General features: G+C 57.5%; 1 protein-coding gene across 1 annotated transcript in view; it reads left to right on the top strand.

Moving 5' to 3' along the window:
* Window positions 1–24276, top strand: part of BCAS4 (breast carcinoma amplified sequence 4) — a 47730-nt gene extending 23454 nt beyond the window's left edge. Inside the window, exons 4-6 of the mRNA XM_045195014.2 lie at window positions 2759–2899; window positions 23772–23890; window positions 24017–24276. Coding sequence (XP_045050949.2) covers window positions 2759–2899; window positions 23772–23890; window positions 24017–24095 — 339 coding nt within the window. The 3' untranslated portion in view covers window positions 24096–24276. The remainder of the gene's footprint in view (window positions 1–2758; window positions 2900–23771; window positions 23891–24016) is intronic.
* The last annotated feature ends 985 nt before the right edge of the window (window positions 24277–25261 follow it).

Genomic DNA, 25261 nt, shown 5'->3' with positions numbered 1-25261 from the left:
ATTTTATTCCACACATTGGAGAAAGGGGAAAAAAAGCGAAGATTTGCAGCCCTGGTTCTTGCCTTGTCTGGGTCGGCCCAGCTGTCAAGCCCGATTCTTTCCTTAGTATCTGGTTCACTGACATTTATTGCGGGCCTACTATGCACCACTTGTAGCGAGAAAGACAGATACAGTCCCAGCCATATTCTAGCAGGAGAGACAGGACAACAAAGCATTACCTTGGCAGTTTCCTGTTGCCACTGCCACAAATTGTGGCTTAAAACGTGAGTTCGTTATCTTACAGCTCCAGAAGTCCAAAATGTGTCTCACAGGCTACTGTGGGGGTGTCAACAGGCTTCCTTCGGAGGCCCTGGGGGTGAATCATGTCTTTGCCATGTCCAGCTTCTAAAAGCCGCCTGCATTTCTCGGCTCACGGCCCCTCCCTTGGTGTGCGGAGCCCACAGCCTAGCATCTCCAGTCTCTGTCTTACTCGGGCCCCCCTGCTTCCCTCTCCGCAGGCCCCTGGGATCACCCCAGCCCACCTGGGTAAGCCAGGTCGTTGCTGTTGTGTAGGATCCCTGGTCACACCTGCAAAGTCCCTTTTACCATGTAAGGTAACATGTTCCCAGGTCCGGGAATCTGGGCAGGGACATCTTTTGGGGGCCACAGTTCTGCTGGCCACAGTTACCAAGCGTGACTCGGAGGCACCGCCTGGGCCTCAGCTCTCTCCTCCTCTTAGGGTCAGATTCCTCCTCTGTAAATCAGGACGGTGCCGTTTGTCCCTCACAGGGTCCTTGTTAGGCCAGCCCTTGGCACGTCTAGGTGCTCAGTGAGGACAAGCTGTCACAGTGGTTGTCACCCACAGGCCGAGAGAGGCCGAATCCGTGTGGGATGCACGCTTGCCACTCTGCCCGGCCGGCCACGGGCCCCCGGGGCTTCCCGGGAGCCCAAGACCACCCAGTTCTCAGATCAGTGTGACGCACTGGGTGGGAGGAGCTTGGGAAGCACGAGGTGACCTCTCAGGCCAGAACTTGGCCCTTTAACAGTTTTAATCATGAAAACAAATGTTTATTGAGTCCCTGCTCTGAGCCAGGGACTCATTGCGCTTTCTCAGTAAGAACTAAGCAGCCCCGGGAGGAAGGTCCCGTTATCAGTCCCATTTTATAGAAAAGCAGCTGCAGCACAGAGAGGTGAAGTGCTTTGGCCAAGGTCACACAGCTAGGAAAGGGTGGAGCTGGTATCACAAAGGTCTGAGCTCCTGACTGCTCCTCAGTGCTGAGGGGTGGCACTTAAAGGGCAGGGACTTGCTCTGAAGCTGGGGCCTTTGCCAAAAACATTAGAACTCACAAGTACACTTTAAAACAATGGGGCTTTCTCTCCCCTCCCTTCCTCTCTCCCTCCCTCCCTCCTTCTCTTCCTTCCTTCCTTCTTTCCTTCCTTCCTTCCCTCCCTCCCTCTTTCCTTCCCTCCTTTCCTGCCTTCCTACCTCCCCCTTGATAGTAAAAGTTACACATTTTCATTGTATAGAAAAAAAATACATAGAAGTCACCCATACTCCATAACCAGCCACAGGGTGGCTGTGATCAGCTGTCACCCTCTTTCTGTCCCCCAGCCCCTGACTGTGTGGGTGCATGTGCCTCTCAGTTGTCTGCAGGCTGGGGCGGCCCAGGTTTGGTCTCCCCCTGGCCCGGCTGAGCTGGGCTGCCCTCACTGGCAGGCATTCGGGAGGCGGGTCCGACCTCCTGAGCCCACATTCCTCAGCGCGGCCTCACTCCCCGCCAGCCTGGTATTAGGGCAAGGAGCGTAAAATTGGAATCGGCTGGAGGAAGGGCCTATGGGACTTTCTTCTGTTTCACAACCAGATGTGCTGTCCAGGAGAGGCCTCCAAGTTCGAGGGCTGGAGCCCTGGTCGGGAAGCTTCTGGCCTGTGGCCCCTTGTCCCCCACACTGCATGTACACATACATGTGCACGCACACACACACCTCATGCAGCTTATTCAGCCTTTCAGCTCTGCCCCTGCCAGACCCCCAGGCCGGGCAGCAGCACCATCCTGGGCTCATCCAGTGTCTTTCTGCTGAGGATGCACTGGTTCATTCATTCACACGTGCAAGCCTTCATGCCTTTGCCCTCCAGCTGCGCCCCTTCCAGCTGACCAGGCTCGGTCTTGGCCTGTGCACAACACCAACTCAGCACCTGCTCTTTCAGGACTCGCGTTCTGGAGGAAGCTGGTATGTGAGTGGACAAGAAGTTCAGGGGGCGAGGCGGGCTGAGAACATGGGTGGCTGCACAGTGACTCGGGGGCTGTGTTACAGCAGGGGGTCAGGGAAGGCCTTGCTGTGGAGGGGACAGTCCAGGGCTAGACAGATGAGCAGCAATGCATCCCATCCAGAGCAGAGAGAAGGGCCCTGCGGCATGGAGAGAGCTGGTGCAAAGGCTCTGGGGAGAGTGAGGCCTGGAGACAGCTGTGTGACTTTGGGCAGGTGACCCAACCTCTCTGAGCCTTGGTTTCCCTCCCCTGTAAAATAGAGGCTAAAAATAGGGTCCCCATGGGGAGAATATGGGAGGACAGACGGAGGGGTTGGCCACGCCTGGCTAGCAGTGGAGCTGTTACTGTCCTTGTCAGCGTCCCTGAGGGAGGCCTCCCCGCCACACAGGCCTGACCTTTCCAGGAACGTGCTGGTGGCCATGATCAAGGGTCTGGCCTCTCTGGGGCCGAAGGAGAGCAGCCAGGAATGAACTGGGCAGGTGTGACATCCCCGCTCTCCCCTCTCCCCCCAGGCCTTTGTCAAGATGGTGGGCCACCACGTCTCCTTCCTGGAAGACCACGTGCTCCAGGCCGAGCGGGACTACGGGGCCTTCCCCCAGGCCCTGCCGCGGTGGAGGTGGCTGGGCTCCAGGGGGCTCCCCTCCTTCAGGAACGTGAGTATCACCCCCCTGCCCTCCTCCTCCCAGACCCTGGAGCGGGGGATGGGCTCAGGAAGTGGGAGGTCAGAGGGCATGTCTTGTTTCTGTAGACAGGAAACCATGTCTGGCTGGCCTGGTGGAAGGCTGGCCCAGGTGGCTGGGTGTCTCAGTTGCTCCCTCAGGTCCCTCTTCTTGCTTTGAGCTTTGGGCTTTGTTGCTGTGACCTCTTGCTTATTCATCCACCATTTATTGAGTGCCTGCTGTTTGCAGAGCATGGCGGTCCATGTGGGCAGGGTGCTAATGGGTAGAAACCAGGGATGCTATTAAACACTCAGCCGTGTTCCCCACAACAGAGAATTCTCTAGCTCTCAATGCGCGCGATGCTGAGGATGAGGAGCCTAGCCCTTGGCTGGATCCGATCGTTATAATAACGGCTCGTGCCGGGTCTAAGTGCTTTATGTGAGGTGTTACATGGGATCCAGTTCGTACACCAGTCTTTGGAAGAAGGTGCCTTTATCATCACCCCCCTTTTAGACGAGGAGACTGAAGCTCAGGGAAGCGAAGGGACAGCCTGGTGTGACAAGGTGTCTTGCCAGCTAGCTACCCTGTTCTTTGGGGTCTGCTGTGGGTCTCCCCTCCGCTCCTCGGTTCCCCTGTCCCTCCTGCCTGCCCCCACGTGTCCACTCTGTGTTACTGTGAAGGCTTGTGCAGTGAGTGTGTGCAGTGTCCCGGGCACTGCGTTGGGCGCTTCACGTGTGTTGACTCGTTTACCTTTCCCGATCGTCTCGCACGCTGGGCATTGATTAACGTTACCCTCATTTGATAGATGAGAAACTGGAAGTGTGGAGAGTTTCAGGGGCTGCAGTCTTGCAGCCCGTGGACAGAATTTGGCCCACGTGAACTCATTCTGTTTGGCCAGGCAACGTTGCCTAAATACTGTAACGTGGGATGCCTGACTAGGCATTCGGTCTCTAGTCCCTGGCAGGCCCCCACTGCTCCATCCTGTCTTCCACCTGCCTGAGGCCTGGGGTGCTCACCTGCCACCTCCAGGTGAATGACTTGCCCAAGGCCAGTAACAGCCAGATAGTGGCCTCACAGATCTCACAGTCTAGGAACTCCTATTAATCCTTCAAAACCCAAGTTAATGCCACCTCTTTTGAGAAGCCCTCTGGGATTTCCCTCTGTCCAGACAACCACCACCTTTTTGTGCCTTTCAATGACAATGAACTCATACGCTGCTCCCTTTTTCCTCCTCTCCTGGAGTGATGGTAACTTCCTGGGTGCCCAGGAACACCCAGTCACACAGTACTCTGCCCCTCAATGGCGTCAGGACCTTGGCTGCTCATGGCTTGCTGGGCCCTTGGTCTCTGTATTTTAGTCTTTTTCTGTCATCCGTACAATTGTCCCTGTGTGGTTGGCACTGGTGTCCCCATTTAGAGGCAGAGACCAAGGCCTGGAGAGGGAGAGGCACGTGGTTGGTGGTAGGGTTAGAACTCAGGCCCCTGTGGCTCTGAAATAGGGGGGGCGGCTTTCCCCACGCACTCCTGCAGTAGGGTCCCACTGGGGTGTGGCTGGGCATGCTGGGACCTGTACCTTCTCATCTCTGCCAGACGCGGGGTCCCCCAGGCCTCCCTGTGGTGACTTGTTCCAGGAAACTTGTCGCAGCCCGGGGGTGGTGAGTCATTCCGCACCCCCAGCATGTTGATCTTGGCCCCAGGAGGGCTTTGTCTGGGGCAGGCAGTGCCAGTGAGTGGCACACTCACACACACACACACACACACACATATACACACGCACGCACGCCCAAGGGTTTCTGGGGTGCAGATTGAGGGGCCTTCTAGAATAATGGTCATCACGACTTGTGTTGGGCGCCCTGACTCTGCGGGGACCTCACATCCACCTTGTGAGGCAGGTCTGGTCATTGTCCTAGTTTACAGATGGGAAAACCGAGGCGCAGAGGGTCAAATGGCTTGCCCACCCAGAAGCGGTGGAGCTGGGAACCTGTGAGACCCGGACCCAGGCCAGCGCTCTGTGCACTGCTTGGCTCTGCCAGGTCTTTCTGGGCCCGGATATGACCACCAGAACCACTGCTGGGGAGGGGGGATCCTCACAGGATGTCCCTGAGATGACCTCCCTTTCTCCCATCGGGAGTCCCCCAGGCCAGGACTCCATGCTGTCTGGACTCAGCCCCTTTGGTGTCTGCACGTGGTATGCACTGCCCTTCCTTGACCACTGTCGTCCCCTCGGAGCCCACACCGGCCCCTCACCCTGCCACAGTGAGAGCTGCTCCTCACTACCTGGGACTCCACCTCCCGCCCCCATCCGCCCTCCAGGGGTCCTGTGGAGCAGAGGCTGGCATGGGACAGAGACTCTGGGGCCCTGCCTGTGCTGTGGGAATGCTGGTGAGGGGTCCTGTCCCCATGGGGTGGCACCCATTGCTGTCCCCATGGCCTTTCCAGAGTCAGAAGGAGCAGGGACCCCCTCATGGTGCCCAGGATCGAGGGCACTCAGCCTGGACCCTGGAGCTGGGCAGGGGTCTTATGAAGGGGACAGGGGTGGGGGGGAATGGTCATTGCCTTTTCTAACTTTGCTGGCCCCACCTCCCTTCCTTGCCTCCTTCCTCCCTCTTCTTCCTCACTCTGCGGGGAGGGTTCGGGGCAGCTGGGCTGGGCAGCTATGTCCCTACCCCTCTGACCCAGCCCCAGGGACCTGTGTGACTGGGTGCTGGCTGTAATCTGGGTTGGCCTCAGGTGCCTTGGAGGGGGAGACCCGGGAAGGCGAGAATGCCACCTCCTAACAAGCTCCCCCTGAAGCCCAGGCCTTGGACCTTGAGTTGAGCTGCCCGAGAGGCCAGCAGTCAGTCCACAGACCCAGGGCCAGCCTGGCACCCTGGGCCTTCGGCATCCAGGCCCAGAAATGTGCACGTGTTCCTGCTATGGTGTGCGTTCATGGTACAAAAGCCCTTGTTTCCATGCGCTGCAGAAAGGGAAGGTCTTGGATTATACTTTTACGTTGACCCTTAAAACACTCCAAGGTTTCAACTAAGAATTGTACCTCGCGCTCTCCGTGGCATTTTTTAGCTGTGTGGAGGGGAGCAGATGGCAGAGCCACTGTAAGCCTCACGGAGCTTAACTGTCAGTTAGCAGACACCGGCACAATCCTGTGACGTGGTTTGGATTCGGCGCAAAGTGATGCGGCCTCCACCAAAGCAGTGGGAATAAAGAGGAAGAGAAGGACTCCGGGAGTCTCCAAAGGCTGACTCTGAGTGCTGGGAAGCCTGGGAAGCCAGCGCTGCTCGGAAATAAGGTCCGGGTGCCGGGCAGACCCCTTTGTTGCCTGGCGGGAGCAGGGGTCATGGGGTGGGGATGCAGAGCCAGCCCTGCAGAAGCAGGCACTGTTAACTCAGCCCCCACGGGGCAGGCGCTGCTACTCTCCCCACTTTACAGGTGGGGAGAGGGAGGCACAGAGAGGCTACCCGAGGTCACACAGCTGGGCCTGAGTGCGTGAGCCCACATTCTTCACTGTATCCCAGACTTCCTGGGGAGTGAGCTGTGATCTCTGCCCTCAGAGAGCTTGTGTCTAGTGGGTGAGTGCAGACGGGGACCAAGTCCTAAGCAAATTCAGAAGGTCGTTGTTTCTAAAGGGGGCTGTGACGTGCTCTGGGCGGGGCGTGGTCAGGAGTGGCCTTGGAGGAAGGGCCCTGTGGGCTGAGACCTGCATCATGAGTGAAGTCAGTCTGAGGTCAGAACAGACGACGCTCCCAGCCAAGGGGACCGCAGCACAAGGCTCTGAAGTGCGACCTCCGTGTGCATGCGGCTTGAGGAGGATCGGGAAGTCAAAGTCCGGGTGGGTGGCAGAGTGAGCAGGGCCTCGGGCCACACAGAGGTGTTTGAGAGTATTCTAAGAGTGATGGGAAGCCATGGAAGGGTTCGTAGGAGGGGGTGACTCGCCTGCAGAAATTTCCAGGCCTCGTTCTCTGCCCTGAGCTCCTGCATTCAGGGGCAGCAACGTCAGGCTGAGACTGGGATACGAGGTCGGAGCAGGGCGCGGGGCACCCTTCCGGTTCCAGAGTTCAGTTCCTCAGCCTGGAAACGCACCCTGCCCTGAGCTCCCCGCAGTCCGCGCATCATGGGGTCTCGGGGCCCTTGTGTGAGAGGAAGAGAGAAAAGAGGCTCCAGGCGAGGGCCCTAGGTCTCCTGGACGGGAGGCTGGGTCCCAAGACCCCGCACACAGAGGTCCCATGGCATCTGGAGATTGTTTGCAGAAGTGACAGTGTAGGATGGAGCTCAGAAGGGCAGGGGAGACCATGTCAGGTGTCACTGCGTCCCCTGAGCCCAGGCCCAGTCGTGGCCCGGTGGCCTCCGCAGGTGTACTCTATGCTAACTGCCCCTGGCCTTCCACTGGGCTCGTGGGCCCCCGGGGCTCAGTGTGGCCTCGATAATTTGTTGTAAAGCACTGTTTGTTTTCTGCTGAGCCAAAACATCTTATTCACAAGAGGTGTCATTTTGATTAATTTTCCGATGGATGAGAGTGTGGTGCTTTCCAAGGAAGGCTCTTTGAGTAATAGTAAAACCGCTCTGGGCCAGATTCCGACACTCGTGCGGTGCCAGGCTGCTTGGGGCCTGGTGGCCTGGCCTGGACTTGGGCCTGCCCAGGGTCCCCCTGATCCCCGCACAGGGAAACCTGGTAACGAAAATGAGTGTGTCTGCCAGGTGTGACACAGTCAGGAGTGGTGGGGACCAGGGCAAGTCACAGAGCCCAGGCTTCCTCTACAGGGGTGGATGTGGCCCACAGCAGCCTTAGAGAAATGGGGGAAGAGCCAGATTTCCCTATTTGGGGGAAGAAGCTGTACATCTGTTTTGTTTTGCCCAAATGTTAAGTAAACAGTGGGAGACATCTGTTGCACCTGTGCGTCACTCCCAGCGCCCTCCTCAGTTCTGGATTTTAGGCTGACGGTCTGCACCCCCTGGGCACCCCACCTCAGGGGCATCTCGGGCCAGGAGAGGGTAGAGAGACAGCTCCTTCCTTTCTCTGCACAGCATGACTGACAGCCCACAGTTTATTGAGCATCTGCTGTTGTCTGTGCCTCGTGTCAGCTTCCCGTAGCAACCCCGGAGAGAGATGTGGTTCTTCCAGGTGCCGAGGAAGTGACCTGAGGCTCAGAGAGGGCTGGTCACTTGCCCAGGGTCACACAGCCTAAGTGGCAGATCCAGGCTTTGATCCAGCTGTGACTTTGTTCAGTGCGTCTCTCCCCTCCCTCTGCGATCTTCCCAAAGGCAGGAGCGGCAGCCTCGGTGGCCAAGGCCGCCAACTGGAGATCCTTGGGCCTAGTCTACCCCGTGAACATGTATTCGTGGGCCAGCTTGGAATATGTATGCATTTAATTGGAATTCGTTTCCAGCGTTTAAAAGAAGTTTTATTTAAGAATTTGTACATCTGGCATCTCTTGAAAAAACAGAGGTCCGGACCCCCAAGCAGCACCTCTTCCCAGCCACCATCTGGCCCAAGTCACCCACTCCAGTTCCTGCCTGTGGGCATTTGTTTCCTGCCCAGGTTGAGCACATAGTAGGTGTGCAATAAATCGGAATCAGTGGAAGCTCTTATAGCTTCCTTGGCCCTGGATGGCCTCCCCAGATTTCTCCCCAGGCCTCTTCCGGGCAGATGAGGGCTGGGATAGAGTGTCCACGCCTTCCTCTCTCCCAGCGGCTTGGGGCTGCCTCTTGGGCTGGGAGGTAATGGAGGCTGTGGGCGGAGCTGCCATGCCCTGGGCGGCCTGCAGGAGTCCTCAGCGCCAGGTTTGGTGTCTCCTCCCCTCTCCCTCAGTGCCTCCCCCCAGGGCCCTCCCCACCCTGAGGAGAGGGAAGGAGGCAGGCTCAGCCCAGCAGGGCTGCCTCCCCCTCCCTCTGCCCAGTCCCCCTGGGGGGAGAGTCCCGGAAGGAGGCAGGCTTGGCCGGGGCTTTATCTGGTGGTGGAGGCCAGCAAGGCACCAACACAAAGAAGGCCTCGGAGGTTCCATGGCGCCTTCTCCCGTCCCCGAACCGGCCTCTCCTTCTCCTTCTCCTTCTCCTTCTGCCCCGTCATCCCTTGCGGCAAAAATGCAACATAAGCAGATGGCAAATATTAAGGCGACAATGGAGTGGCGCTGGCCCCCAGCACCCCCTCAGGAGCTCCTGCCCCCCACCCCCCAACTGGCTCCCAGTGAGTTACTCAGCACTCACACTGGAACAGATCTGTTCGACTGGGTGTTTGATGTTACACACGTTGGCAGGGACAGAGGGATCCCCAGTGGGCTGGTTTGGGAACCAGATTTCTTTTTTTAAACATGGCATTCTTGTTGAGGTTTTGAGGGTGTGTGGAGAGGAAGTTCCTTTTGACAAGGAAGCATTTTTATTTGGGGGCGCTGCTTGTTGAGGCCTATGCAGAAGCTTGCCAGCCTCTCCCTGGTTGGAGGGACACAGTCAATGGACCCTTTTCAAACACCGTCGCCACTGGGGGTGTCGCTGTGACAGCAGGGTCCTCAGACCAGGCTCTGCCTTCCCTGGGGCTGGTGGACGCTGTCAGTGGCCTTCGAATAGGCAGGTCCCCTGGTAGAGTTTATTCACTGTTCAAGGCCAAGGCCAAGGAATGTTACCACCTCCGGGAAGGCACCTGGATTCACCAGGCACCCATCCCTCTGGCCTCCCAAAGCCTGTTCGTTCCCCTGTTGACACAGCACCTCTGGGAGTCACTGTGTTTTCACCTGTGTTTCCCCCAGAGGAGAGTTTCTCAGGAGTAGATACAGGGATTCTCTAATCGGTGACTTGGTGGTTATGATGATGCAGGCAGCCTGGTTTTCTGGCACTTTCCCTGCCCTAGGTTTGTTTGTTTTCATGCCCACTGAGTACGCAGGTGCTCACTGTCACCCTCTCCCCCCACAGATGGGAAACTGAGGCGCACAGAAGTCAGACACTTTAACTGAGCCAGCCGGCCATTGCCGTACTTGGCTCCACAGCCCCACACACGTCGCGTCCCCAGGGTGGAAATCTAAGTGCTCACCAGGGGCACGCAGGGCCCTGAGAGAGGCAGAGGGGCTGGGTGGGGACTGCGGCCAACAAAAGAGGCAGGTGCCCTCTACTCTAGCCAAGAATAAAGGCTCAGAAAGGCCTGTGCTTGCCCTTTTTTATAAGAAACAGGTTGAGGATGTAGATTATTATGTGAAAGCAGTTGACTCTGAAGACAAATCTGAGGCTCATAGAAATCTCAGGGGGCCTCTTGGCTCACAGCTTCCATCTCTGCCTTGGCGAAGATCTGTGATGAATTAGTGCCTAGTGTGGTACCTGGCCTGGGCGTGGGTCCAGTGCCTATTTGCTGAGGGTGGGAGAGAAGGAGGGGAGGGAGGGAGGGAGCGGATAGCATGGCAGTGGGGACCGGCCTTGATGACTCGAGTTGGGGGTCGTGCTGAGCAGGCAGGGCTGGACTCCGAACTGTGGACCTGGGCCGCCCAGTCCCGTTCATGGCTGTGTGCCTGAGTACCCACCCAGGCTGCACCCCCGTCCCCCCAGCATCTCCACAGCTGCTCTGGGCCCACTGGGGGAGGTTGGGAAGTGGGACCCGTGACCCCAAGCAGCTCGATGAGCTCACTCTGGCCAGATGGGTCCCAGTGCTGGTATGGTGGCCACGGGTGTGACCTCTGTCCTCATTTACTCAGTAGTGAGGTTCTGCCATCACTGGCCCCATTTTGCACAAGACCAACTTGAGGCAGACAGAGGGGGAGTCACTTGCCCACAGTTGGGGGAGGAGGGAAGAGGAGCAGCCCAGGGCCCCCAGCAGGTGCTCAGTGAGTGTCTGCGGCTGGCATCACTTCATAGAAAGCTCCCTTTGGAGAAGCTGGTGATCCACCCCTGCCCCCATGGGCTTGTGCACCACCCATCCCACCAGTGGGACCCAAAAGAGGCAGCACACTCCTCCCTGAGCCTGTGCCGCTGCTCAGGACCACAGCCAGCCTGGCAGAGGTGGTCGCTCAGAGGGGGAGCCCTCAGCAGAGGCCCTGCCCAAGGACACATCCCGGGTGATGCTGGGTCTTCAGGGACAGGTCCCTCTCCAAGGGTCCTGCTTCCAAGTCCTCTCCCTCACATGGACTGTGTGTGTCATTTGACACACTGAGGGCTACTCAGGGCTGCGGCCCGCCCCTTCCCGTGTCTGCCTCTGTCATGGTGTGTGTCTGTTTGTCTGGGTCCCTGTTTCCGAATCATCCGTCTGCCTGTCTCTGTTTCTGCCCCTATGTCTCCAGGTCTCAATCCACGTCTCTCTCTGTCTCCCTGAGTTTCTCCTTGTGTCTCACACAGTCACAACGCCTCATGGTCTGCCCGCACCCCCTCCCATCCCTCCCCCTGCATCTCTTCCGTTCCCCTTGGGGGTCTCACCAGGCCCCTTCCCTCCTCAGAGGGAAAGAGAAAGGCTGTGGGCCCCGTGGGCCACACACCTATGTGACATGGAGGGACGATCCAGCCTGAGTGCACGGTCTGTGTCCACTGGTGGGGGGCTCTGTGGGCTCCCCTGGCCCTTCTCAGAGCCCTGGTGTCCTTGACAGACATAGCGCACCCTGAGGGGGGTCCCACAGTGACATGCCCAGTGTGCAGTGAGTGTCGGTGTGTGGGGGCTGTGGATTCGCACCAGAGGATGAAGAAGCGATGGCACCGCGTCCCTGCCTGTGGCTCGCAGGAGGTAACTCACAGGCAGGTGCGGTTAGCAGATGCATGCTGCTGACTTCTGTGCACGGTGAAACAGGAGAGAGGTCAGGGGACGTGGCTGACACAGGCGAGGAAAGGACCGTGGGAAGGCCCAGCTCGGCCAATGTGTGGCGCCTGCTCAACACTGGGTCACACGGCGTTGCTGAGCAAGAGCAAAGGCGGGCTGGGCAGAGGACAGGCAGTCTCCACCCACCACCGCAGGCGCCGTGGGGATGCGATGCGCAGAGGTGGGCCCTTGTGAGGCCTGCAGCCGGGCTGGGGGAGCCCGGAGACAGTGGGGTCCTCTCGATGCCCATGGAGCCTGGAAAGCCCTTGGTGCCATCCATGGTCCACTTTCTGCCGGGAAAATAAACCACGACTCATTAAGCAGTAAATTCGTCCAGGTGCCTTGTCACCTTGCCAGACCTAAGTCAGGGCCAAAGTTCCCGTTACTTGGGGAGTCCTAATAATTAACCTGGGAAGGAGGCTGGAGAGGGAAACTTCGGGCTCTTTGGGGGAGTGAGGAGCTGGGGTGGGGACGGGCCGCTTCAGGACTGGACTTTGCTGAGCGCAGGTGCCCACGGTGGCCTGGGTTGAGGGTCTCAGCACTGTGGCCCTGGGTCCGCCTCTTCCTTTCTCGAGTCTGGCAGCTCTTCCCTGGTCTGGGCCTGGCTCCAGAGGCCTTGAACAGTGGCCCGACTGTGTGTGCATGTGTGTGTGAGAGGGGGGTGACCCGGAGGGGCTCAGGTGACAGCAGTCATCACTGGGAGAGAAATGGGGGACCACAGGCTGCTCCAGGGGTGGGCTGCTCAGTGAAGCCTCCAGTAATCTGTCACTGTCTGGCCGGCAGGCACTTACTGAGCACCTACTGTGAGCCAGGCACCCTCATTGGTAGATGAGCCCCGCCTCTTGGCTGCTGAGAAACATCCTGGCACTTAATTTTTAAGGCTCCTTGTAATTAAAAATGAGAGCAGTGCTTAGAATTGGCTCCCACAATTGGGATTTAGTTTAAATGCTCCTGGTTTGGAACTGAATGCATTTAATACTAAATACTCAATGTTGTGATATTGTACACTTGGGCCATTTGCAAGCTAATGATGGCGTTTGAAAGGAATATGAATTCAGGGGGCTGTAATAATAATGAAATCAGCCAGCACTCGCTGAGCACTTACTGTCTTCTAAGCACACTGCTGTTCCGTGGGGCTAACACCCCGGCCCTGCTCCCACCTGACAAAGCCAAGGCATGGAGGGAGGGCTGAAGCTGGTCAAGGTCACACGGCCAGAGAGGGGTTCCGCTGCCATCTGAGGGATTTGGAAATGGGACACAATTTACTGTGCTGGATGAAGGGACCCTGCTGTCTGTGCTAGTAGCTCCATGGGGGGCCTTGGGGGTGGGGAGGTCACAAGTTCAAATCCCAGGACCTCAGCCACTCGCACTGCGCCTCCTACCCTCATTCCCTAAAGCTGCATGAGCCACATGCAGCTTGGGAAGCCCCCAAGGCTTGGCCCCTGGGCCCCTGGGAGGCCCCAGAAAGTGAGCTCAGTTTCCATCCCACGCTGTGTCTGGTTCTTTGGGAGTATGGTCGGGGATGGGGAGGGGGCGGCGGTGGGGTGGGGAGGGGAAGCATGGCTTGGCCTGTAGGGTACTGTCCTGGGTTTCTTTCCCTTTGCACCTTTGGGCTTTTTCTCCTGGAAACCTTGGGACCTTGAGTCTGGAGACAACCCTGCCCCCCCCCTCAGTGCACACCCCCCCCCACCTCTACCTCCCCCCACATTCTCCTTTAAGTTCTCTTTGGCTATTCCAGTAGCTGCCACTTGTGTGACCCCAGCCCTTTACCTCTTCCTTCCCCTGCCCCTGGGCTGGGTTAACTCCTTTGATGCCACAGAGCCATCCACCTCACTTTTTCCTTTCATTCCCGCATGTGTTCATTCATTCAGCACTTAGCCACTCATCTGTATGAGCTGGAGCTGCTTATCTGGAAACCGGGGAACACAGAGAATGTCCCTGCCCTCTGGCAGCAGCACATGCCAGTGTAACATGTAATGTGCCCCAGGGGAGTCAGAAAAGTGAGGAAGGGCAGGGAGGGGTAGGGTGGGGGGAGCAATTTAGGGAAGGCCAGAAGCTGGAGCATGCATGGCTGGCGCCAAGGAAGGAGGAAAGAATGCAGGTATCTGGGGTCCTGAGCCGTGGTATGTTGGAGCCTGAGGTCAGGGCGGGGGGAGCGATTGGAGCAGGCAAGGATTTGGCCTGTGGAGGGTTTGGAGAGAGGAGGGAGGTGCTGGGTGTGTGAGGGTGGAGGTTAGGAGATTAGAGCTGCTGGGAGGGCCGAGGGAGAGAGCAGGTGGCCCGGACCAGGGTGTCCAGGGTGGAGGCCGGGAAACATGGTCTGTTCTGTGTGTATTCACTTGAAATTCTTTACTGAGATAATTGTAGATTCACATGCAGTTATAAGAAATAACACAAAGAGGTTCCTTGTGTACTTTGCCCAGTTCCTCCGGGTGGTTACATTCTACAAAACTGTAGGACCGGCTTACGCCCAGGATGTTGATAGGGATACAATCCATTGTTCTCACCCTCATCTCCCCACTTTCACTGGCTCTCATTTGTGTGGGGGCTTAAGTTCTATACAATTGTATCGGTCCTCTACAATTTCATTGTATTTAGGTGGTGTCTCCTCTTTCGCCCAACCTCTGGCAAACGCTCATCTGCCCTCCGTCTTCTAAAATTGGGCTGTTTCATAAATGCTCTATAAATGGAATCATACAGTGTGTAACCTTTCGGGACTGGTTTTCCTCGTGCAGCATTATTCCCTGGGGATTCACCCCGGCTGCTGTGCGGATGCAGAGAGTCCATAACAGTGCGTTTGCAGGTGGGGCCCCAGTTGGAGGTTGCAGAGTGGGGTTTGGGGGCAGGGGGGAGGCATCCGACTTGGAGCCAGTGGCTTCAGCCCTGAGGCTGAATGAGATCACCTCGGGGGGCGGGGGGCCCAGGTCGATGACCTGGCTCTATTGGCGTTGATTAAACGCCTGCTGTATACCAGGTGCTGTCTGAGGCCTAGGGGCAGCAGGTATGTGCGGTATGGACGGGGTCCCTGCCCTTGGGGCTGGAGGCCCAGAGATAGCACCTGTCTTCCTCCTCTTTTCTCTCTTTGTAGCCAGACAGGTCTTGGCGCCTGTGAAGGCAGCGGCCAGGCCCTGGGGGAAGGGTTAGGCCAGAGATTTCCAGGAGGCCGGAGTCAGTGAGGACAGAGCAAAGGGTTACCCCTAAGGCCAGATGGAGTCCATTCCACAAAGACTGACCTGGCTTCTCAGATGGCCTTTGTCCCTGGGGAATATTAGTTCTTGACAAAGGGATGTGGTTGGCATATGGTGTTTTTCTCATGTCCTTGCCAGGCACAGTGACTTGACTGGGGTTTGGACAGGCCTCGAACCCCTGGGCTGACTCGCCCTGTGCCCATCACAGTCTCCTCACCTCTGTCTCCTTGTCCCCAACCTGTGCCACACCGCCACTCCCCCATTATTCCCTGACACCCCTGTGTGGCCAACCTCACTTTTCTATCAGGTGCCTCAGCCCTCCCACCTCCTTTTCTCACTCATTTGCCCATTTCTTTTCCTTCTTCATCACTCCATTCCCATTTTCCCTCTCTCTTCCCTCTCCCCCCTTCTTATTTCCCTCCGTTTCCTCTCTTTCTAAATCCAGCCTTTTCTGCCTCTCTCCCTTCCTCTTGCACTTTCTCTCCTGGTTTTGTTTTCTTTCTCACCTCCCCTGTCTCCTCTCCCAGCTCTTACTCCCAGCTCTTACAGCTCCACCTCTTCCCACTGAGCTCTGTGCCCCTCTCCCTCTCAGCCTTTCTCTCCCTCTCAGCCTTGCTTCCCAGACCTTGAAAACCACCCCTGCTCCTGCACCGGGGCCGGAGGACAAAGTGTCCCAGTCATACTGGGCAGCACAGGAGTTTCATGGGCAAGGGCTTCCCAGCTGAGCACCGGGCCTCTGGTGAAGGATGAGGCTGTGGGGATGGAATCAGTGTGGGGACAGTGACTGTCCAAGGCTCTCAGGCTGGCATGCAGGTCACGTGGTGAAGCACAGACCTGGCGGATTCGTGGGCCGACTGGAGCCCTGAGCTCACCTGTATGAGGAAAGGGTCAATTGAGAAGAGGCTCCCAGAGGCTGCCTGGATACCTGGATGGGGGCCGAAGGGGCTCAGGCGATAGCTGGGCCTTACCTCCGGGGCAGGTTCCTTCAGCTGCTGGGAGGTGGCTGCTCAGCCCTGGGGAAGAGTCCCCCCAGGCTTGGCGGGGCCACAGGCTGGGCCTGTAGGCAGTTCCTTCTAACCTGTGGGTTCTGGTGCGTGCCTCTGTTTTTGCCCTAATGGCTTATGTATGGGACAGCCACGCATGTCAGGGACCCCAACAACACGGCCGATTGCGTCTGTGTGTGCCTTCTGCTTCCCAGAGCTAATTGGTGCCGGTCTCAACATCCTGGTGTGGAGCCGGCCACAGCTCCGAGGAGTCCACAGAGAACCAGCTTCGGGGTGAGGAACGTGCAGCTCTGACGTGGCAGCGGCACGCTGCTGGACCTCAGCCTGCTGCTGGTGCAGGCCGTGCCCCCATCTGGAGGTGGATGCTGGCAGCAGGGGAGCTGGAGAACCCCAGTTTGACCAGCAGGTCACTGAGCCGAGCAGGCCGCTGGGCGGGGTGGCTGGTTTGCTGCCTCTGCTGGGAAGGGATTGTCCCCTCCCTGCTCTGTGCCCAGAGTGTCTGCTGCAGCCACACCCACCCACTGATGTCCCCTCCAAACTCCACCCCTGCCTCACCAGGAGCGCTCACCCCATTCTGTCCACAGAGCTTCCACCAGTGCCCTTTCTGAGGCACCTCATGGGGCGCCCACCATGGGACTAGACGGGGCCCAAGTGGAGATGCGGCTCGGTCCCCAGACGAGTGGGGCCCCTTTCAAAGCTTATACAGAATTTCAAGACAGTTATGGCAGAGAGTTAGACCACGCACGGGGCCTGTATGCTATGCAGGTCGCACGCCCAGGGGCCAGCCCTGTCTGTCACTTGTTAGGGTCATGCTTTGAGTGAGTTCCCATGCCTCCGTGGCCACATCTGTCAAACGGGATTTACAGTCATATCTTCCTCATAGGGTTGTCGTGGGCAGTGATGGGCAGCACGTGACATTCCGCTGCTGCTATTGTCATTGGCGACATCAACATTATTACTTAGTAGCTCGTTATCTGCGTTGCCCCCTTGGTGCTCTGCCTGCGCTGTGTGGATATGTTTTATTCATTTTCAAATGATCTCTTTGCTTCAGATCATTTTAGATTTGCAGAAAATTTGTGAGGACAATACACAGAGTCCCCGTACACCCCGTACTCAGTTTCCCACAGGGTTGTCCTCTCACGTCACCGTGCACAGTCACCAAAGCCCAGACGCCCGCATCGATCCAGTGGAGTCAGTCGCTCCAGACGCTGTTTGGACCGCACCAGAGTTCTGTTTCCCGCCCCTATGCTGGCCCAGGCTCCTGTCCAGGGCAGAGCGTTGCTTGTAGCGAGAGCTTTATTCTCAGTGTGACCTCATATCTCCAGGAGTGGGTCGCAGAACTGGACAGGGCAGGGACGCCAGAACAGAGCCCCTGCAGGTGTCTGCGTCTGGATACACGATTATTGTTTGTCCGGCTCCTGAGCCTCCCTTGGCCTGAGGCCAGTGGCCCAGCCCCTCCTGTCTGCCTCGGGGGTTGACAGATTCCAGTCCATCGACTCTTGTGACCTGAGTGTGTCCTGTGCATCGGGCTTGGGCTCCTGCTGCGGCTGCAGCTGCGGCCCTGAAGACTGACGTGGCCCCTGTCCCCATAGGGCTCAGCCTGGTGGGGAGACTGGGAGGCACCAAGGAGAAAGGTTAACAGAATACACTCCACAGAGTTGCAGTGAAGCAGGGAAGGTGACACGTGATTGGGGGACCCTTGGGAGGATCTGAAGGAAGGAAGGAATCAGCATAAGACCTGGCAGAAATACCTTGAGTGGGGACAGCAGGTACAAGGTCCCCAGTCTTGACGGACCCTGTGAGGTCCAGGCCCCCCGCTGGAGCGTGTGAGCGACCAGAGGGGAGGGACTGAGTGTAGAGGTCAGGTCGGGTCATGTGCATCTGGGGTTGAAAACCCCCAGCTCTGAGGGGCCAGGCAGGGGGCAGAAACAAGTCACACAGCTAGGGGACCACGCAGGTGAGAGCACACGTCCCCTGTACAGGGACGTCCGCGTCTCAATGTCAGCTCATCACCTCCGCCAGTGTGCCAGGGCTTCCAATTATTTTTGTTGTTGTTCAGCTACAGTTGTGTCCATTTCCCCCACCACAGATTTTTAAAGAGAAGCTTGAAATCCATTTTTCATGAAGAAATGACATTTCATTAAAAAAAAAATGTGAAAACAGAAACAACCAAACAAACAAAAGCAACAAAACTAGCAAAGAAATTCAGGCCAGTGGAGGCCACGTGGGACACGCCTGTGTTCTTTCTGTCTCCGGCCTGCCCGTCGGTGGCCGTGAGGACAGGGCCTGACGGCCGGGACCGGGGTTTGCGTCTCATTGCAGTGAGGCACTTCGCAGAGCATCGATTTGGTTTTCGGGACAGTCCCTGAAGGAGCCATGTGGAGTGTGAGTTGGGGGTGAGAGCAGAGGCTGGGAGCGGGGCGGCCGACAGGACAGGCCAGGGTGGCTGTGGGCAGGGGTTTGGGAAGAAGGCCCAGAGGGGACCGAGGATGGGTGGGGGTTGCAGTGGGGAGTCTGATTTGGACTGCCCGGGTGGAATAGGCTCTGGCGAGCGGGTGGGCTTGCCATGGGCCACTTCACTCTCGGAAGCCTCAAGTTGCCTCATGTGCGAAAGCACTTGCGATACCGGTGTGGATGTGCGTCTCTGGAATGTAGTAGGTGCTTGATGAAAATATTTCATAAGTATGTTTATGTCTTGTCTGTAATCAGACAGTTGCAACCACTGGCCATGTGCTGAGATGCAAAGCCGAGGCCTTGGTAGTCAAACAGGGGGCTCTGGAGTTGCTGGAGGCAGAAAGTCAGATCCCCTCCCTGAGGAGGGGCTGGGAGGGCAGCCGCTGGAGGCTGTGGGTCAGGGGCTGGGGCCCCAGGGAGGCCTAGTTGGGGGGGGTCGTGTGACTGGACCCCCCCACCTGGTGGTCCTGTCTCTCCCCCCTCGACAGCGTGTCTCTTTGGACATAGTAGCCACTGTCCTGGCAGAACGTCTGAGGGCTCCTCCTCTGCTCACGTCCTTGTTAACACTGTGTTTCTGGCTAAAAGCAGAATCCATGAGGACCCAGCAACCTTCTAGAGCTGCTCCCAGGGTCAGCATCGCCTCTAATGAAATTGCACCTATTTGTCCCTGCTGCTGGGGTCCTCTGGGCAGCCCTGCTCCCCGGTCACCAGGGCCCAGCCTCCCATGGCCACCAGCTGCTGTGGTCACCAGGCTGCTGGAGGCTGGGCTGGGGTGGGGGGGTTGCAGGCTGGGCAGGAGGGCTCTGGGCGAAGGGGTTTTTTATCTGTGTGACTTGTGCAGACGCAGGGAGGCTGGCTGGCCGGCCAGTCCTGCGGGCAGGACAGGACCTGCAAGGGCTGCTTACAGAAATGGGAGGGGCTCTGCTCACAGCTGTCTGAGCATTCTGGAAGACTGGCTCCCTCCCCCCACCCACCCTAGCAGACACAGGCAGGACAGTCCCGAATGGCCTGAGGGGCTGAAAGCCCAGAGGCAGGACTGAGAAGGGAGGTGGGGACAAAGGGGGAAGGTCGTGCCAGGGGCTCCGAAGAGCTGGTTTTTGACTCCCAGCCCAGGATTTTACCAGCTGTGTGGCCCTGGGCACAACCTACCCTGGCCTCTCTGAGCCTGCTTTCTCCTCCATAAAACAGGCACCGTCGCGGAACCTGCCTCTCAGGCTTTTGTGAGCACCAGAGGGGACTGTCTGTGGGTGAAAGGCAGCAGCCACCGGTCTTGGCAGTGACCCCAGTGCCTACCCCGTGAGGCCCAGGGCACGGGACTGGGAGCAAAGCCTTCTCCGTCCAGCTCCTCAGCAGCCCATAGAGATGTGTCTGAGCCATGTGATGTGAGCCTGGATCCGCTGCCAGCTCAGATGCGTGCAGGTCGTGTGGACGAGTGAGTCAGGCCGGGCGGGACAGTGGCAAACTGGACCACACATGCCCTGTCTGGAGGGGCCAGCGCCCCGCGCCCTGCAGGGGTGTGGGCCCAGTGTGGCCAGGCAGCGCTGTTGTTCAGGAGAAATAGGAACTCAATGTGTATTTGAACCATCCCAGCTCTTCCATGCTGGCAGCTAACTCATTTTTAAATTTGCATGAGCCGAAGCCCCGTGTCTGTGGGCCAGAGGTTAACCAAAGTCCACCAGTCTGTGGTCTCTGAGGACGCTGGAAGCGGGGACCCCTGAGGGTCCTCTGTTGGAAAGCAGATGATGAAGGGACGTCCCAGGTCCTGGCTCGGTGCGGAGGCAGAGCCTGGAGCAGGGTGGGCCTGGGTTCGAATTCAGCTCTGCCAGTTATCAGCTGGGTGACATTGGGCAAGTGCCTCTCTCAGCCTCAGTTTCTTCTTCTGCAAAATGGGATTGTGCCACCCTCATCGCTCCGTGGTTGTGAGGGTGGGTCTGTCATGGCCTGGGCGCTCAGGAGGTGCTCACTGTTCACTGTCACTGGGGTTGAACTGAGAGAGGCCCGGAGCTTGGACTGTGCACACAGCCAGAGTGCTGCTTTGGTTTGCTCCGCTCCCCTCCAAGCAAATGGTTTTATTTCAGAATTAGAAACAGGTAGTTGTGATAATGCAGAGGGTTCCCACATACCCCTCACCCTGCTTCTCTGTTGTCAGTGTCTCTTTTCACCGTGCGTTGTAAACACTGTACGTGGCTATTAATGAACTCCAGTTTATTCATACGTCACTAGCGCTTCCCTAATATCCCTTCCTGTTTCAGGATTGCATCAGGATACCAACCATATTATGTATTTGGCCATTGGGTCTCCTGGCACCTCTGGCGTGTGGCAGCTTCTCGACCCCCCTTGTCCTTGATGCTCTCGGCAGCTTTGAGGGGTACTGGTCGGGTGTTTGGTGCGGTAGCCCTCCGTGGGGGCCGGTCTGATGTTTCTCTCACGGTTAGCCTGGAGCTGGAGGTTTTGGGGGAGAAACACCGCTGAGGTGGAGTGCCCCTCTCACTACATTACATGCAGGGGACATGCTGTCACCAGGACGTTGCCTGGGTGAAGCCCTGACCACCTGGCGGAGGGGGTTGCCGGCCAGAGACTCCCCTGACCGCCCTTCCGTTCTCTACACTTTGGAAGCAAGTTGCCAAGCGCAGCCGCCACTCAAGGGCAGGGGGGAGCAGTTAAGCTGCAGCTCCTGGAAGGGGTGGTACACACATACATCATTTGGGATTGCTTTGAGATTTGTATCTTCTCCTGCTTGCTCTTACATCTTGCAGTTTTTATTTGGGAGACCATTCCCTCTCCTTATCTAAACAACCTGAGTTTGAGTCCGGGCTCTACGCACTTGCTGTCTGTGTGACCGAACTCGCAGTGATGGTGGAAACACTAACGGCATGTGTCAGTCAGTCTGTCTCTATCTGGGTGACAAAGACTAAAGTAGTTTAACCAAATAGGCTTTGTGTTTTTTCCTCACGTGACAAGAAGTCCTGAGGTGGCCAGAAGATCTTCTCCAGAAAGTGGTCAGGGACTCAGGCTTCTCCTGGCTGCTGCTCGGCCATTCTCAGCATGTGGCCCTTATTCTCATGGCCCCAAAGTGGCTGCAGTACCTCCAGCATCACTGCTGTGTTCCAGGCAGGATTCCATGAAACTGATGGTATTATCCCCCTTTTACAGAGAGGGAAGTGAGGCTCAAGAGGATGAGAAACTCCTCTCTTAAGGGAGTGCGTGCTGTGAGGGCTGAGACTAGTAGGGAACTTGGGGTGCAGTAGGTGTAGCTGTTGTTTCCTCAGTGGGAGGGGCCTGGTGACCTGGGGGATGAGGGTGGGCCTCTGGGTGCTGGAGCTCCTTCCTGTGGTCAGTCTGGGGACTCAGAGCCCCTGGAGCTGACCCTGTGGGACCTCAGAACTGGCCCACGAGTGGGACAGCTTTCTTTGGGGGTGGAGGAGGCTGGTGGAGCGAGCACAGGCCAGAGCTGCAGCGATGGCCGAGTAACCCTCAGGCCTGGGGACAGTCAGCCAGGCGGGCCTGGCCCTGAATCCGGCAGCCTGTGTCTGCTGACCTGTTACTCAGTGCCCGCTTGTGGGGGAGATACAGGGATGGGTTTGCTCTTCTTGTTCTGTTTGGAAGGCAGAGTTAATTCCGGGGCACACTATGGCCTGAGGCCAAAGCCGGCTGGCCACCATCTTTGTAAATGAAGTTTTCCTGGCACTCAGCCCTCCCTAATAGCCCCTGGGACCCTCTGGCTGGGCCCACCTCCCTGCACCACCTTCTCCTTTCTGAATGCAGGAGCGATGTTTCCGCCCAGCACGAGCAAAGAGGTCACCATTTCTTGCATCAGATCTCGCTGGATCTGGACTCCATTACACCTAAAGCTGCTCTAATAAGTCTCTTCTGACCCCTTCTTCTCAGTTCCTTCATCGTTAGATTGATTTCCCTCCTTTTATGGAAGTCTGTCCCCTTGATGGAGGAGGCTGAAGCCCCGTCTCTGTGGCCTGGCCTGGTCGGTGGCCTTGGGGGACCCTCATGGGCCCCTCCCTTTGCCTGGACCTGAAGCCTGTCTTTTCAGGACCACAAAATGCTCTTCGGCCCCCAAGCCATGTGTCAGGATGAGGGAGCTTGTCTTTGAACTGCCATTGTTCACTTAACTGATGTGTTTCTAGATGACACTGGCCCACAGGGCAGGTCTCAGGAGGACCCGGTGAGGACAGTCTAAAGCTCCGGGTCACCCCCACGTCGCATCCCCCACGGCGAGATGAGCGTTGTGGCTGTTTCCCAGTTGCATTCTAGCTGCAGTGCTCTTGGAAGACTTGCATCCGCTCTGCGGGGGTGGGATGCAGCCCAGGAGGGTGCTGGGAGAAGGGACAGGTGGCAAAGGCCTGTGTCCCAGGTATCCTCCAAGTGGGCTGGGCCAAGGTGGGCTGACCGGGACTGAGTGGATGGAGTATTCTTTGTCCTTGTGTGAGGCTGGCCCTTGGCCGAGGTGAATAGCTGGTCCTGGTTTTCTAGAAGTGGGGCGACCACATGTGCTCCCTGGACACCTGACCGCATCCTGCCTTATTGGGAGTCCTCCGATGCTTTCCTTCTGCAATTGAGAGGTCTCGGTGTGGGCAGAGTTCAGGGCCCCAGGGCTCAGACATTAATTAGAATCCGCCCATCCCCGCCCTAAGCCCTGTCCACCCCGCTGCCCATCTCCCTAGTGGGAGCCGCAACTCCACAGCTTGGCAGAACCTCTGTCCTTGGAGCTGTACCAGCCATTGGGGTCAGCCCTGGCTCTTCATGGGAACCACCTGGGAGCTTTGTAGGTACCTGCACCACTGGCCAGTGACATCAGACTCAGGATGGGGCCTGAGTGTAGTCATTGGGGACTCTCCCAGGGGACCCCCGTGTGTGGCCAGGTTTGAGGTGGTCCTCTGTAAAACTGGCTTTTCCTCCAGGTGCATGTGTAGCCCGGAGGGCCCCGCCCACTAGACGGGGTGCCTGAAGGAGGATCGCCCCCCTTCCCAGGCTCCTTGCAACAAAATCCACACTGGAAATAAGTAAGCACTTCTTAAAATGGTTCGATTAAAAACCAAAACCAAAACCAGAACTAAGACGTGCATATGGCACATGCTGCAGGCAGCACAGAGGGCTCCTAGGGGAAAGAGCAGTCAGCCTGTCCCCTGGTCCCCCAGCGGCTCCTGGGGACCCTGCCCAGCCGTCTGAGCCCTCACGTGGCGCCAGCTTTCTCAGCTAGGCCCTGTGAGAGCCGGCCCTGTCTGTTCCTGCTGAGCCCCGCCATGCTCCACGGGGGACAGGGACCCACAGGACGACCCAGCTGCCCGTGGGGCGCGGGCTTGGCCTTTGACAGGCACAGTCGCCCGAGCATCACAGAGTCTCTGGGCACAAGTCTGACTCCCTGCAGGACGAGCCCCCTCCAACTGGCATTCTTGAGTCACAAAGCAGGTGGGGGTCATATGGCTGATGGGGCACCCCGTTTTGTCGTTCCAGAAGCTGCCTACGCCGACGTCCCGAACGTTCGAGCTGCCCACGTTGTACAGGACCGAGGACTACTTTCCGGCGGACGCCCGGGAGGCAGTGCCCCTGACCGCCAGCTGCCGTCACCATCTGTGAGCACCACCATCCGGCCCTGGGGGATGTTGGGAAGTGAGCCCCTGTGCGGGCAGCTTGGGTTTCTTCTGCTGTTGTCATTGTTACTGATTTCTTTGCTGTGGTTCATCCCTTGCTTCATCGAGGCCGCGGGGTTTGGAGCAGCGTTGGAACCTGCGCGTGGAAGCACCTCGTTGTCCACCAGCATTTGGCGGTCAGGTCTGAGGAGCCACCGTGCCGGAGGGACAGTGGGAACTCTCTCTCTGAAGGGCTTTGTGCGGGAGCCACGGGGGACTCACCCCTCGGTGCCACCAGGCTGTGTGGCTCCAGGTCTCTCACTGTCGGTTGGCTTGTCACGAACCCCAGTGGCCAGTGGCATGTGAATCACGTCAATAAAGGTGTCAAGAGCTCACGTGTGGTCTGGGTGTGGGGACAGGGCTGGGGGGTGACGCGTCTCTTTTTACTCTTGTGTGTTTCCTCTGAGGGTGCTCCCACCACCTGGGCAAACCTGCCCTGAAATCTCCTGCTCCTGGCCCGCGCCTGCCACCCTTCAGGTCCCAGCAGGGGCGTGGAGGGCGGTTAGGCTTGCCTAGCTTCAAAGCTGTGCTTGCTTTCATTTCTCATGCAGATGAGGTTCCTGCTATTATCCCGAAAGTCCAGATTCCACACGTCAGCAATGGATATTTCTAGTTTTTCTGGAATTCCTCATAGAGCCAAGACCCCCCCTCCACACACACACCCCTACACACACCCAACTGCAGACCTGCACTAGAATTTCAAGGAAAACTAACTTAATGAATCAGGCGAGATAACAGGAAAGGAAAATCAAGTCTTACCAATCTTAGGATCATTTTTGGAATTAAAAGATAACTGTGGACCCCGTGTTTCAAGAAAAGCCGACAATTTTATGTGGCGATGACCTTTGTAAACTTTTATAATTAAAATTTTGTATAAATTATTTTAAATCACGGAAGTCTAATTCGCATACAGAAAGGTGTGCCTCGGTATATGGTCCAATGAGTTTTCACAAACCCAACACATCTGTTGACCCCGCCCCAGGCGGAGAAACAAAACAACCAATAAGGTCAGCGCCCAGAAGCCCTGCCCCCTCCCCGGGCCAATCCCACCCTGACATCTAACAGTGCCGATCCCGTCATAGGCTCCAGCCCTCTATAGGCTGGAGGTGGCGGAAGGATGTCTACACAGTACGTCTTTGCGTCTGGCTGGCGGGCTGACGCTGTGCCCGCGGGAGGCGTCCCTGTGTAGGTGTGATCGTTAATCCTCTCGGCTGTATCATATTGATCCGGATTGTCTTCAGGGAGGGCGCTTAGATACTCGCTGTGCCCCAATGTGCTCGGCGGGAGCACGGATTCGCTGGAAAGTTAATTTTT

The sequence above is a fragment of the Desmodus rotundus genome, chromosome 6 (genome assembly GCF_022682495.2).
Source record: "Desmodus rotundus isolate HL8 chromosome 6, HLdesRot8A.1, whole genome shotgun sequence".
Classification (NCBI taxonomy): Eukaryota; Metazoa; Chordata; class Mammalia; order Chiroptera; family Phyllostomidae; genus Desmodus; species Desmodus rotundus.
This window is presented reverse-complemented; position numbering and strand designations above follow the sequence as displayed.